The sequence below is a fragment of the Corythoichthys intestinalis genome, chromosome 13, assembly GCF_030265065.1.
Source record: "Corythoichthys intestinalis isolate RoL2023-P3 chromosome 13, ASM3026506v1, whole genome shotgun sequence".
Classification (NCBI taxonomy): Eukaryota; Metazoa; Chordata; class Actinopteri; order Syngnathiformes; family Syngnathidae; genus Corythoichthys; species Corythoichthys intestinalis.
This window is the reverse complement of record NC_080407.1, coordinates 22624487-22638432: the sequence shown is the minus strand read 5'-3', so window position 1 is coordinate 22638432 and position 13946 is coordinate 22624487. Positions and strand designations below refer to the sequence as shown.

At 40.5% G+C, this 13946-nt stretch overlaps 1 protein-coding gene across 4 annotated transcripts in view; it reads left to right on the top strand.

Annotated features, from left to right (window-relative positions):
* LOC130928020 (oocyte zinc finger protein XlCOF6-like) overlaps nt 1-13946 on the top strand; it is a 55839-nt gene that overhangs the window by 13885 nt on the left and 28008 nt on the right. For 3 of the 4 annotated variants that reach the window (XM_057854196.1, XM_057854194.1, XM_057854192.1), the window contains one exon: nt 1367-1768. In XM_057854196.1, coding sequence (XP_057710179.1) covers nt 1367-1768 — 402 coding nt within the window. Of the gene's footprint in view, nt 1-1366; nt 1769-11062; nt 13675-13946 lie in introns of those variants that run through there. The other variant, XM_057854195.1, reaches the window with a different exon arrangement.

Genomic DNA, 13946 nt, shown 5'->3' with positions numbered 1-13946 from the left:
ATTCATTTGGGTAGAATTTTTGCTCCTGTCCCGAAACTCAAACCGTAAATGACCCATACATGCTCCAAAATCATCACGAAGTGACCCATAAACGCCCCCAAATCAGAAAGGAGTGACTAAAAATCACCAGCAAATAAACAGATTCAGAACATTGTGAGTGACTTCAATTTTCTAACAGGATTCAAAACAATTCTTACATTTTCTTTTATTGATATGTTTATATTGTCCGAAGCATAAGGGTGAGCACCAGCAGAGTAGATAAATCAATGTCACGCATCACTGGAGTGAAGTACGTGAAAAAAACGTAATGATGCACATTGATAGGACGCTATGACTAAGTATTAGGGCCAAATGAATAAAATAAGGACTATTACATACTAGTCATACTATTGCTTTGAGAAAAAAGTCTCATTATTACTTTGGGGTAGTTGCTGTGAGCAGCTACGTACTTTCCAGGACGTACATGTACCTTAACTTGGAGCTAAATCCTTCTATTGATTATAATTTCTTTAGCTGCATTAGCCTGACGTAATTATACGAATTTTATTCTCGTACTATTAATTCGACGTTAATACTGTTAGTAATTGCTCAATGTTTTTTTCGTACTATTACTATGAGAATAAAAGTCGTATTACTAAGCTGAATAAGCAGCTACGTACTTTACGTAGCGCCATGCCGCCTCTGTTAAAATCAACAATATTGAAGGCATCTTGTGTTTTAGTATTAGTTTCACAATAAGGAAATCCTTAATATTTTGACTCATCTACATCAAATGATGATCAATAGAAAGATGTATAATCTAATGCTTTGTCATAGCTCCCAGCTAAGGAAACGTGTGTAGCAGTTTAAAACTGCATTACCCCTACGTAATAATGACTTTTTTTCCTCGTAGCAATGGTACAACTTTATTCTCGTAGTTCATTTTTACTTAAGGCCATATTGCCCGTCCCTAATATGGATTTATAAGAGACTGCACACGACAGTGACTCCCTCCTTTTATCCGTTGAATTAAGTCCATGCTTTACCCACTGTGGTCTGCTTTTTTGACTTTGTGCCGCTTTCCTCACTTGCATCCTGAGCATGTGACAACTTTCCACGCATGTATTTTATTTAGTTTTTACTCGCCTTTAACCATCAACGGGATATTGTGCTCGTCGATGAATTTACTTTATCGACTACGTCAACAACGTCAACTAGTTGGGACGGCTCTATTACATTGTGTCGTAGTGGATGACAACAAGATACGAATAATTACAAAATCGTCACAGAGGTTTACTTCTGAAGCAGTAAATTTTTTGGGGGACGGGTTATGGCTAATGAAGACATAAAATTTGGCCCATGAGTGATTATGGTCTTGGTCTTGCAGATGTCAGTCAAGTGCATCATCCTGAACGCCTCGAGCCTGCTCGCATGGAGGTAGTTGAAGAGTCACCATACATCAAAAAGCTGGAGGAAGAATTTGTCCACATTAAAGAGGAGCAGGAGGAGTATTTCATTAGGGTGGAGAACCCTCACATTGAGGAGCAGCAGGAACCTCATCCCCTCAAAAAGGAGGAGGAGGATCCTCCGCTTGTTAAAGTGGAGGTGGTGAGCATCCCCAAGTGGACTAGTGAGCCCTTAACGGATGAAGATGGAGGTCCAAGTGAGGCCAGCAGAGGGACGGAGCCTCCGAATGGCAGCAACAGCAGATCAAAAGAAGGGTCCCAAGCAGACAACCTCCTCGCTCGAACATCAGAGAGTGACGACTTCACATCACACTCGCTGTTTGGTGAGTATTACATTACTCACCTTGAGGGGAATGTGGGGCTCTGTGTGAAGAAGAAACTGAAACAGTCATTTGGTGGCATTCATTCAATCCGTTTAGTCTTTATACGACAGTGTGTCCAATCCTTGTTGTTTTACGAATTATGACTGACTCATTATGACATCGGCACATCAGCACGAGTTTAAGGTGCAACACATCTATACGTAAACTTATGAAACTGAAGCGCATGTAGAGTGATCGTCTTCAAAACAAGCATGTGCACCATGATTGTGTGGAAGACAAGCACATGGCAGAAAACACTCAGGTTGCTTGAAATTCCATTCTGAGACCCCCAAATCGACCATAGTTAAAAAAAAATGCCAACATGACTGATCTGATTCATCATTGGAAACTTGAAAACACATGTGTCAAACCGGACACCTGTGTTTTAAAGCACAGGACCGTACTGGATTTCATTCCAACCAAACGAGATGAATACCTTTTCACCAATGTGGTGTCTTAGAAGTGTAATCAGTTGATTGCCGTCAGGTGTTGCTTATTTTAGCAGAAACCTCATTGGTTGAATTGTCTGTGCTGGATCTGTTGGAACAAAGACCTGGACCAACTGCGGCCCTTTGTGGAATCTGTTTGACACCACTGCTTTAAAATATCTTTTTTTTCTGAGCAGGAGGGCATTTTTGGTAACCTAAAAGTAGGTGAAATCATGTGAGCTAAAAATCGGTGTTTCTCATTTTAAAAACAAATTTCGGACACCCGTACTTGCACATATTAAATAATAAACACTTCAAGTCGCGTTTTGCAACAGAAAATTTATTAAAATCAACAAAGGGGAGATAATTAAGCAATTTTGGAGCAGGGGAAGGTTTTTTTTTTATATAAATTAGGGAAACTAATAAAATCAACAACTACACCTTGTAGAGGGAGTTCCCCACACTTTGTAATTTTAGCTGGAGTAAGGACTACGCATCTGTAGTAATCAGATGGCCCTTCTCGGATGATGCCAACGTCTTTCTTCATCTCTGCCGTATATAATGAGGCTCCTTGAGGTAATGCACAGGGAAGCCAGTCATCATCATGGACTTCATTGTTTTCTTTCGCACAACTGATACTCGGGGGCTGAAACTGTCTGCGGTCCATGTCCCCCCAGACTGACGTTATTCCAAACCGCCGCCCAACATTAATTTGTTGCAGTCTTTGTTGTTGTGTAGCCCATATTCCAGCAATTGTGCGTTTTGTACTCAGGAAGTATTCAAGGGTAATGTTTACAAATGCTCCCATGTGTTAAACGAGGAGCAGAAATGTCTCGTCTGTATTGTTCGCCTCCATGGTTTACAAAACATTGCGGTATATAAACATGTGCCGGTTACTGGTTTGAAGGTATAACGTGGTATGAAAAAGACACGGTTTCAAAATCACTGAAATTTTCCGTCATACCGTGCTTCCGGTGTTAACTATTCTTTCTTCTATCCGAAAAATGCAGGTAGAAATCCCCCACCCCCCCACCAGTTGTTGCTCAGTGTGTCAGCTGTGCTACACGATGGCTGCAGGCGTTGAAACAACTCAACTTTTTGCTAGTTGCTGGTATGGGTTTGGTAGGTTTGTAGCCTTGATCTCGCGAGAGAAGGCTCTGTAGCTCTACGATCGAAGGCTTCAAATGTGTCGGTTATCGTTTAGTTTCTTTCTAACCCGTCTGTGGCAACTCATTCAAGTGAGAGGCTGTTGTCAGTCACTCAATGAAGCCTTGAATAAAGACGAGCATTTTGTCTTTGTTATTCTTGTTTAAAAAAATCACATCATGAATAGAGGTGGGAACCTCTTGGTACCTCATCAAACGATGCGATTGACGATGCAAAGCTCACGATAACGATAATCTCACAATATGGCGTTACAACGATTATTGATACATTGGTCGGGAAATCGTTCTACAAAACGACTAATAAACATGAAGAACAAGTGCTTCTCATCATTCTGCTGTGAGTTTATTGCTGGTAGATGAACTGGGAGTGTTAACAAATGTTCATTCGGTGCCATCCCTCCCACTTCAAACGGATCAGTTGTCAATGGCCGTCAATGGCATCTAATGAATTTTATTTGGGGGCATTTTAGGTCATTTGTTGTTCATTTTGGGGCATTTCTGACTCACTACCTGTTGATTCTTCCAGTCTAAGTGGATTGTCAATGGCAGCCAGGGGTAAGAGACAGTGCAACAAAATACGACAAAAGTAAATGCTTCTTTTTTGCTTGATGAAGCTTCTCTTTATACACTAACAGTAAAACTAGTAAAGTGAACTATATGCAGGGGTGCACATAAGTGGGCCGCATGCGCGCATGCGTACTGGACGTAGACAAACGCACTGGCCCTCAAAGGCTTCCATACGCTTTCGCGTACCGATGGCTGACCACTGTATTTGCGGCGGACACAAGAAAATAACTTCTCAAAATGTCGAAGAGGCAGGCCACACTGAGTAATTACTTCCGTGTTCCCCCACCCCCGTCAAAAGACAGACAGACGACAGAGACGTCACCGGAGCTAGCGAAAAAAAGGACTTTTGCTGAAAAGTGGCTACAGGAGGTACCATGGCTAGAAGCAAATGATGCTCGCACGGAAATGCGGTACAAAATGTGCCGTGAGAATCCCAATGTCGCCGATAAGAGCAGCGCATTTTATGTAGGGTCAAAGATTTCAGCCATCCAAACTTTGAAAAGCACGAAAAAAACAGAGCATGTGGCAATTAAGCAAACTATCGATGTCAGACATGACCCCACTCGCCCTATGGACAAGTCGCGGAAAAAAGGTAATGAACAGCGACTGACAAACGTGTTTTTGCTCGCATTTTTACAAAGCTAAACATGCACGTTCAATGAGGTCTTATGAGGAGGACATCCCACTTTTAAAAAGGCTTGGAGTTTATGTGGGAGCCGCATAATGCCCTTTATTTTGAATTGGTGCTTTTATGTTTATTTCTTTACATTTCACTTCAAAGTAATGGCAATTTTGTTGTGCCAGTTGATGTGAATCAAGCATTAATTGTTAATATAATTAATTAAAGTTAATTGGCTCTAAGTAAAGCTTGTCATAAATTTATCGCATCAGGCGGGTCGGCTCTCAAGCTCAATGAGGACCAAGTCACATCTCCAGGTCCTCCTCTGAGAACCTGGGCGAAAAAATTATGTGCACCCCTGACTATATGCTAACATCAACTACAATTTACACAAACGGATGCTTCAGTTGTTTGTTTACTTTCACGCCTGCTTCAGTGGGAAATGGTGTCATGCATACTGTGATGTTGTCCATCTTTTTTTTCAAATTAATATTTTAACATCTCACAAATAATATACATTGTACTTACAGTGATGAGTAAATATAGTCCATTTCTCGAGTCCTTACATTTACTTTTAAGGATAACAAAAAATAATAAACATAATTTAGAAAGAAAGAGATAAATAAAAATAATGCACAGCAACTTAAAACATTTGGGAGCACACCAGGTATTGTTTTCTCACCCAACAAACTTCGGAGGTACTTTCTCTTTTGAGTGTCAAATGAAGTCCATTCTAATTGGTTTTACGTACTCTGTCCATTTGGACCATATCAAATAAAATGTATCAATCTCAAGTTTGAGTGAAAATGATAGCTTCTCCATGATATATATTTCATGTACAATATCTACCCATTCTTCAACAGTAGATGATTCTTTTTTAAGCCATCTCCTGGTAATAGATTTCTTAAAGGGAACCTTGGATAAAAAGACATGTATTTCGTAAAAGATAAATGTTAGTACGAGTTATAATAATTTGATATTAAAACCCCTCTTAATGTTTTCGTTTTAATAAAATTTGTAAAATTATTTGAACTATTAGGTCGCCATTATTGTTGTTGACGTCGCAGCGTGGTGACGTCACTTGGGCTCGCTGGCAAACTTCTACAGCGTCACTCGTGAACTACATAAACATGTCGTCGGTTCTGCCATTCCAATTTGAACCCGAACGTAATATTAATGAGAAGGATAGCCCTGTCGATATTTCACAAAACGAGCAGCAATGGCAAAATGTACATCAAAAATGGGATGAGAGGAGTATCTTACCTGTGTCAAGTTTGCTAGTGAGAGCTAGCACTCTCCTGCTCTCGTGACGGAGAAGTAGAGTGTTTGATGTCAAAAAGTGTTTGCAGATCTTCACGTTAAATATTCGGAGATCCAACGTATTCCAATATTATTATGGAGATAGTTAGCATTAGAGGTGTGCAAAATTTCCGATTCTTAGATTATTCGCGATTCGGCCGTGGAAGATTCGAGAACGATTCACAAACATCCAAATTCCGATTATTGAAATATGCCAAGTAAAGCGGAAGTACAACACACTCAGCGCGCCGCGCGGGCTTCGGGACGGAACGGAGCGGGAGTAGCTAAACATTATGCTTCTCATTAACCGGCCCCTCGGGTAATGCCAACGCTCAACTCACGGCTCTAGCTCAACTCATGCCACGAGATAAAAAAAACACCACAACATACCTGCCAGCTGCCGAAAAGCTGCTACAAGTACAGCTAAGCTACATAATGTTACGGTAGATATCATTTATATAGGACTAGATGGATTATAGACTCGGTAGCGGTAGCAGCACATCTGCAAAAAGCTAGATGCGGGCGTTAGTAAACGGCCGCCATCTTAAAGCAGTAAACTTCCCTGCAATGTTGTTGTAGCGAACCTCCCAAGCAAACCTAATTAACTTTTTATCTAAAATACTCCTAAATCGGTAAAATATTGACTTGAATCTATCTTTAAAATAGTTTTAAAACTTTCACATGTCAAAAGTAGACAAAAGGGAAATTATGGAATAACGGGAGCAATTTTAACAACTTTAACGGTTGATTCACAACATTAAATTAATTGAATGTAGTTTAAAGCTGCTGATACAGAATGGGGACTGGAGTTTTTTTTATTTAATGTTATTTTTGTATATTTGTTTACTGCTATATGTTAACTTGATACTGAAATAGTAGTTTGGTTTAGCCTGAGAGTATTTTTGAACAATTTTGGAACTAATGTACAAAACTATTAAAAAAAAAAAAAAAAAAAAAAAAAGGAGGGGGGTGCATCAATAATCGTTTTATAATCGAATCGGAGCCTCTGAATCGTAATCGTAATCGAATCGTTAGGTGCCCAAAGATTCCCAGCTCTAGTTAGCATCCACACAACGGTTTGAATAATTTTTTGGGATCACCTTACCTTTTTTTATCGTAGTACTGTAGTTATAGACCCTACCCACCGACGTCACAAAATCACGTGATCGCTGTATTGTTCCGCCCCCTTGTCCGTCATTTTGTGTCTGTATTATCAATGGTCTCAATTGATCGAGCAATTTATAATGCATTTCATGGAAGACCCGGTGCTTTCGGATGCCGTAAACTCACTTGATGCGTTGCATAAAAGGCGTTATGTGGAAAAGCTTCAGTTCATCCATTCGCCAGATCCATATTTGATGCCTAAATCGATGTTTTTCGACGCGCTGTCTTCGCCGTATTTGCCTAACATCTGCTAGCTACCCTGATATTTACAACTATCTTGTCCACACAAAATCAGCCTATTCTCACGAAAGTTTGAAAAACTTTAAGAGCTTGGAGGCTTATAAATACTTTGTTGCTAGTTGGGTGAAACAGGTCCTCGTCCACGAAAATTGGGCAGGAATCTATCTTGTGCTTGGAAAGGTGAGTTACGACATTTTCAATTCAAAATCATTTGTTCTTGCTAACATCCACTGTCAAGTCAAATGTATTTCATGTCATTTGTCAATGGAGCTAGGGCTTTTAATGTTTATATGGTTTAGCGATAGCACTCTCACGACATACATACGTGTATGTTGTCGGCGATTAGCCTAGCAATGATCTTAATTGTGGTTGTCAGCCCAAAACCCTCTAAATATATATTAAATGCATCTTACCAGATATAAAATGACTACTACATAATCTGTGGTAATCGTTTGGAGCCCAGTTTTCTCGTCGAATTGCAGCAGCCCGTCTCGCTCTCTCCTCTCCGGGTCTCTCGGAATCCGATAGAACTTCAAGTCTCTCCGTCTATCTTCTCTGTTATTGCAACCGACCGCCACACACGCCTTCACCATTTTGATTATTAATGTTAACGAGCAAAAAAACACGCCGTAAATAGGAGGAATGTAAGTGGCCGTAACAGGTAAACACGATGTGTTGACGGACAATTGGGCGGCACCAGTCAGGAGGGCGGAGTTGTGACGTCACGTGGGTAGGGTCTATATAGAAAACAACGAATCGTTCACGACCGATACAACACTACACTGTTAGGACCCCGATGTCACACCCCCCGCCCGGCGCGGAGGCCGGTTGCCGATCGCTTACGCGTCGCGACTCCAGTGACACACCAACAGCCAGCCGTCATGCCGGCAAGCGTGTTTTGGGCATGATTCCTGCTGATTCAAACTTTTCAGAAATACAGTGATTCCTCGTTTTTCCCGGTTAATGGGGACCAGAACCCGCCACAATAAGTGAAAACCGCGTAGCGCCCCCCCACCCTTTTTTTTTTTTTTTTTTTTTTTTTTTTTTTGCACGTGTTCAATGTACAGTGGGGCAAATAAGTATTTAGTCAACCACCAATTGTGCCAGTTCTCCTACTTGAAAAGGTTAAGAGAGGCCTGTAATTGTCAACATGGGTAAACCTCAACCATGAGTGACGGAATGTGGAAAAAAAACAGAAAATCACATTGTTTGATTTTTAAAGAATTTATTTCCAAATTAAAGTGGAAATTAAGTATTTGGTCACCTACAAACAAGCAAGATTTCTGGCTGTCAAAGAGGTCTAACTTCTTCTAACGAGGTCTAACGAGGCTCCACTCGTTACCTGTAATAATGGCACCTGTTTTAACTCATTATCGGTATAAAAGACACTTGTCCACAACTCAGTCAGTCACACTCCAAACTCCACTATGGCCAAGACCAAAGAGCTGTCGAAGGACACCAGAGACAAAATTGTAGACCTGCACCAGGCTGGAAAGACTGAATCTGCAATACGTAAAACGCTTGGTGTAAAGAAATCAACTGTGGGAGCAATTATTAGAAAATGGAAGACATACAAGACCACTGATAATCTCCCTCGATGTGGGTTTCCATGCAAGATCTCACCGCGTGGCGTCAACATGATAACAAGAACGGTGAGCAAAAATCCCAGAACCACACGGGGGGACCTACTGAATGACCTACAGAGAGCTGACACAATGCGCCGCCAGGGACTCAAATCCTGCACTGCCAGACGTGTCCCCCTGCTGAAGAAAGTACACGTCCAGGCCCGTCTGCGGTTCACTAGAGAGCATTTGGATGATCCAGAAGAGGACTGTGAGAATGTGTTATGGTCATGGTTACGGTCCCAAGCGTGTGCTTTGGTCAGATGAGACCAAGATAGAGCTTTTTTTGGCAACAAACACTCTAAGTGGGTCTGGCGTGCCACGAAAGATGGGCATGCTGAAAAGCACCTCATACCCACTGTGAAGTATGGGGGTGGATCAGTGATGCTGTGGGGCTGTTTCGCTTCCAAAGGCCCTGGGAACCTAGTTAGGGTGCATGGCATCATGAATGCTTTGAAATACCAAGACATTTTAAATCAAAATCTGTTGCTCTCTGCCCGAAAGCTGAAGATGGGTCGTCACAGGGTCTAGGATTTAGAGAGATTCTGCAAAGAGGAATGGGTGAAGATCCCTCTTTCTGTCTTTTCCCATCTTGTGAAACATTATAGGAGAAGATTAGGTGCTGTTTTGTTGGCAAAATTGGGTTGTACAAAGTATTACCACCGGGGGTGCTAATTAATTGTGACACACATTATTTGATGTCACATAAATATTTCTTTATGTGGGAATTTTTCCCCACTGAATAAATGCACTTGTATTGAAGGTTGGATTTTTCTTTTTTTCCCATTAAGGTCCCATATTATTTGAATTAAAAAAAATATTAGAAGCTAAAAAACACATCTTAACCAGGGGTGCCGGAAATTATGGAGGGCACTGTATTTGCAAATCATGGTGGAAAATAAGTATTTGGTCAATACCAAAAGTTCATCTCAATACTTTGTTATGTACCCTTTGTTGGCAATAACACAGGCCAAACGTTTTCTGTAACTCTTCACAAGCTTTTCACGCACTGTTGCTGGTATTGTGGCCCATTCCTCCATGCAGATCTCCTCTAGAGCAGTGATGTTTTTGGGGCTGTCATTGGGCAACATGGACTTTCAACTCCCTCCACAGATTTTTCTATGGGGTTGAGATCTGGAGACTGGCTAGGCAACTCCAGGACCTTGAAAGGCTTCTTACGAAGCCCCTCCTTTGTTGCCCTGGCTGTGTGTTTGGGATCATTGTCATGCTGAAAGACCAAGCCACGTCTCATCTTCAATGCCCTTGCTGATGGAAGGAGATTTTCACTCAAAATCTCTCGACACATGGCCCATTCATTCTTTCCTTTACACAGATCAGTCGTCGGGGTCCCTTTGCAGAAAAACAGCCCCAAAGCATGATGTTTCCACCCCCATGCTTCACAGTGGGTATGGTGCAATTCAGTATTCTTTCTCCTCCAAACAGGAGAACCTGTGTTTCTACCAAAAAGTTCTATTTTGGTTTCATCTGACCATAACACATTCTCCCAGTCCTCTTCTGGATCATCCAAATGCTCTCTAGCGAACTGCAGACGGGCCTGGACGTGTAATTTCTCCAGGAGGGGGACACGTCTGGCAGTGCAGGATTTGAATCCCTGGCGGCGCATTGTGTTACAGATGGTAGCCTTTGTTACTGTGGTCCCAGCTCTCTGTAGGTCACTCACTAGGTCCAACGTGTGGTTCTGGGATTTTTACTCACCGTTCTTGTTATCATTTTGACGCCGCGGGGTGAGGAGGGAGTTGAAAGTCTGTGTTGCCCAACGACAGCCCCAAAACATCACTGCTCTAGAGGAGATCTGCATGGAGTACTGGGCCAAAATATCAGCAACAGTGCGTTAAATGCTTGTGAAGATTTACAGAAAACGTTTGGCCTCCGTTATTGCCAACAAAGGGTACATAACAAAGTATTGAGATGAACTTTCGGTATTGACCAAATACTTGTTTTCCACCATGATTTGCAAATAAATTCTTTAAAAATCAAATATTGTGATTTTCTGTTTTTTTCCACATTCTGTCTCTCATTGTTGAGGCTTACACATGTTGACAATTACAGGCCTCTCTAATATTTTCAAGTGGGATAACTTGCACAATTAGTGGTTGACTAAATACTTATTTGCCCCACTGTATGTATTATTAGACAATCCAAATACAGGTTAAAGGGCGTGCTGCATGATAAAAAAAAAAACAACAACAAAAAAACTACATGCACAACTATTAAATGTCACGCATTGTGAACATATGATGGGTACGATGGCACAGTTTCATGTTGTCGTCTCGTCAATCTTTTCGTCACGTTGAAGTCATCGAAGACGTTTTGGCTCGTCATCGTGACCTCATCGTCATGAAAAAAATGTTCGTTAACGTAATGTTTTCGTTGTCCTCATCGTTGACGAAAACAACACTGTTTGATACCTGAAAGTACTTCCAAACCGCGGACATGCTGGCTCTGAGCCAGGCGTTTTTGCAAGACGGCGTCAGTTAGCATGTTGCTTCTCGCTGTTTTAATGACATCATCACAATAGGACTAAGGTTCTCCACACGATTCAATGGTAAACTTTCGGTCTTCAAAACATTTCAACCAAAATTGCATCTTTAGCTGTTTCTGGCCGATAGTTTTCAGCGCCGAATTTTTCAAGAGAGTCTGGCTGCAGCCCGCCTGTCTCAGTACCCAGCGCCGCTCGTCTCGGTACCAATCCCGCAGACAGGAAATGACGCAATATCGCAGCTCTCAGTCACCTCAGACCGGAAATGACAACATAAAGCGGCGCTCGAGCTCTGAGCTTCCGGTTTTATCGTTGCAATAGTTAGCGTCCATTCGAACGTAAATACTAGTTTACTTTTCGCACGTATTTTATTTTTGGTTTCAGCATCACTCATTATTATTTAAATAATATTTTATTTCCATACTTGAATTGCTTCGGTGAAATCGGGAGATAAACTCTTTAACCGTGCGCAGCCAGTTTGTTAAAGCGTGCTAATTTTACCAAAATGAAAAAGTTACAGTACATCAAATTTAAAATACACATTACTGCAATAAAGGTTTAATTAGTGACTATAAGATCGTCTCTCACCTATCACAGTGTGTACTTTAGTTTGTCAAGTGTAAAATTTATTCCTGTTGTGAATTACTAGAAATTGCTGTCATCGTCACATTTTTATGAACTGACTCATTAATATAGCTTCATTACAATTTAATGTATCAAAAAAGTAATATTCTCTATGGTGCAACCAAACCAATTTTCTTGTCTTACATTTCACTACTTAAATTCATTCATGTGGGTGCTCACTCTTCAGGATCCTAATTAACTAATTCAGAAACTATATTAACCCTTTAACACCTAAGCCTATTTTGGTCGAATTTGCATGCATTTGGTGTTGCCTTTGTATTTCAAAGAAAAAAATGTTCACAATGGCCAAGTTGGGTCCCTTTTTTAAGGACACCTTGAACTTCATGTCCAAACTGTTGTTTTCTTCACTGACCAATTATAATCCACATTTTGGACCCAAAAAGACAAATAAATCCCAAAATATTTTTTCAAAATTTGTAATGTTGATGTCCCATTGACAACCAAACATGCTCGACCAACCGTTTTGAAGCTTATATTTATTCAACTTGTTAGGATAAACATTCAATATAAAAAAATAGGATTGAATAGTTTTATGTTTGACAATTCAACACAAACAGCAAGTATGGTCATAGGCGTTTTTGGCCTTTACACTTACTATGGTCAAAACAGGTTATATACAGTGCAAAATAGTGAGAGAGAAAAAAAAAAATCATCCAACACAAAAAGGGTTTAGAGGATATCTCTTTGTGAAGTTAGGTATTATACCCATCACTTTATCTAAAGTATATACGTACATGCAATCAAGCTTCTCGAACACTCATCTTTATAAAAATTGAAAAGATTATAGTGAAGAAAAAATATATACAACATTGAAAAAAACGTATTTTCAAAAATATTGACAAGTAGTTCAGTTCAATTCAAATTTTTCTGGCATACGACCCAATATTTATTTTTTTTTTTTAAATTTTTTTGCGCACTCAATAAAGCTTCTGCATGAACAGATCACGGAGCTGCGTCACACACAACGTCACACAGCCTACTCTTTCGCCGTTTGCGGCTTTGCGCGCTGCTGTCACTTCTACTCGCCGAGACGCCGACTCATCCCAGGAAAACAACGACAAATACGGCTCATCTTCTTCCTTGAGTTAATGAAATAATGCATTAGCTTGCGCTAAATTTAGTTTTAGATTCGTTCTGCACGTTTCAAATTCGCTCGTCCAATCCAACCGGTACAACACCGGCCGTTGCTTGCTTCGCATGCCCTCCTTTTCCTGAGTTGGTGCCTCGCTCGGAAATTTATTAAAAATGTCCACATTCGCTTCATCCTTGTTGACATCACAACGGCTGTTGTCTGTTGTTGTTGCTGCTTTCGGTTTTGAAAAAGGACAAGAAATGATGGAAATATGGAGATAGATACATGGTCCATGCAGCGTTTTAATGCATATTTATGAGTGCACTAAAACTATAAAACTCAAATGACATTATCTCCCGTTTTTCTTGGTCGATTGACTTCAAATGAAAACTGGTGTGGACATCAACTTCCGCACTTTCAAATGAGACCAACCAGTGGCACGTGGGTGACGTAATTACAGCGTGACGAAGCTTCAAAGACGACATGCGTAAACGCGTCGCTGCCGACACGTTCGGTGTTAAAGGGTTAAGGACTTTCTGCTCCAGGTAAGGCAGCTTTATTTCAAACAGAAATAACAAAATAGTTGTAATGTGTTGTTTTTTTCTTTTATCCCGGACAATAGTTGTAGGTTGTTTTAATTACCTGACATTTTTCGGCTAACACTTCCGCCTTCATTAGAGGTAATTAAAACAACCTACAACTAACATCTGGGATAAAAGAAAAAAAACATCTATAAGTGTAGAAAAAATTAACTCAATACAACCAGTTCTGATGTGGTAAACTTTATTTTTTAGATTTATATATTTTTTTATTATTA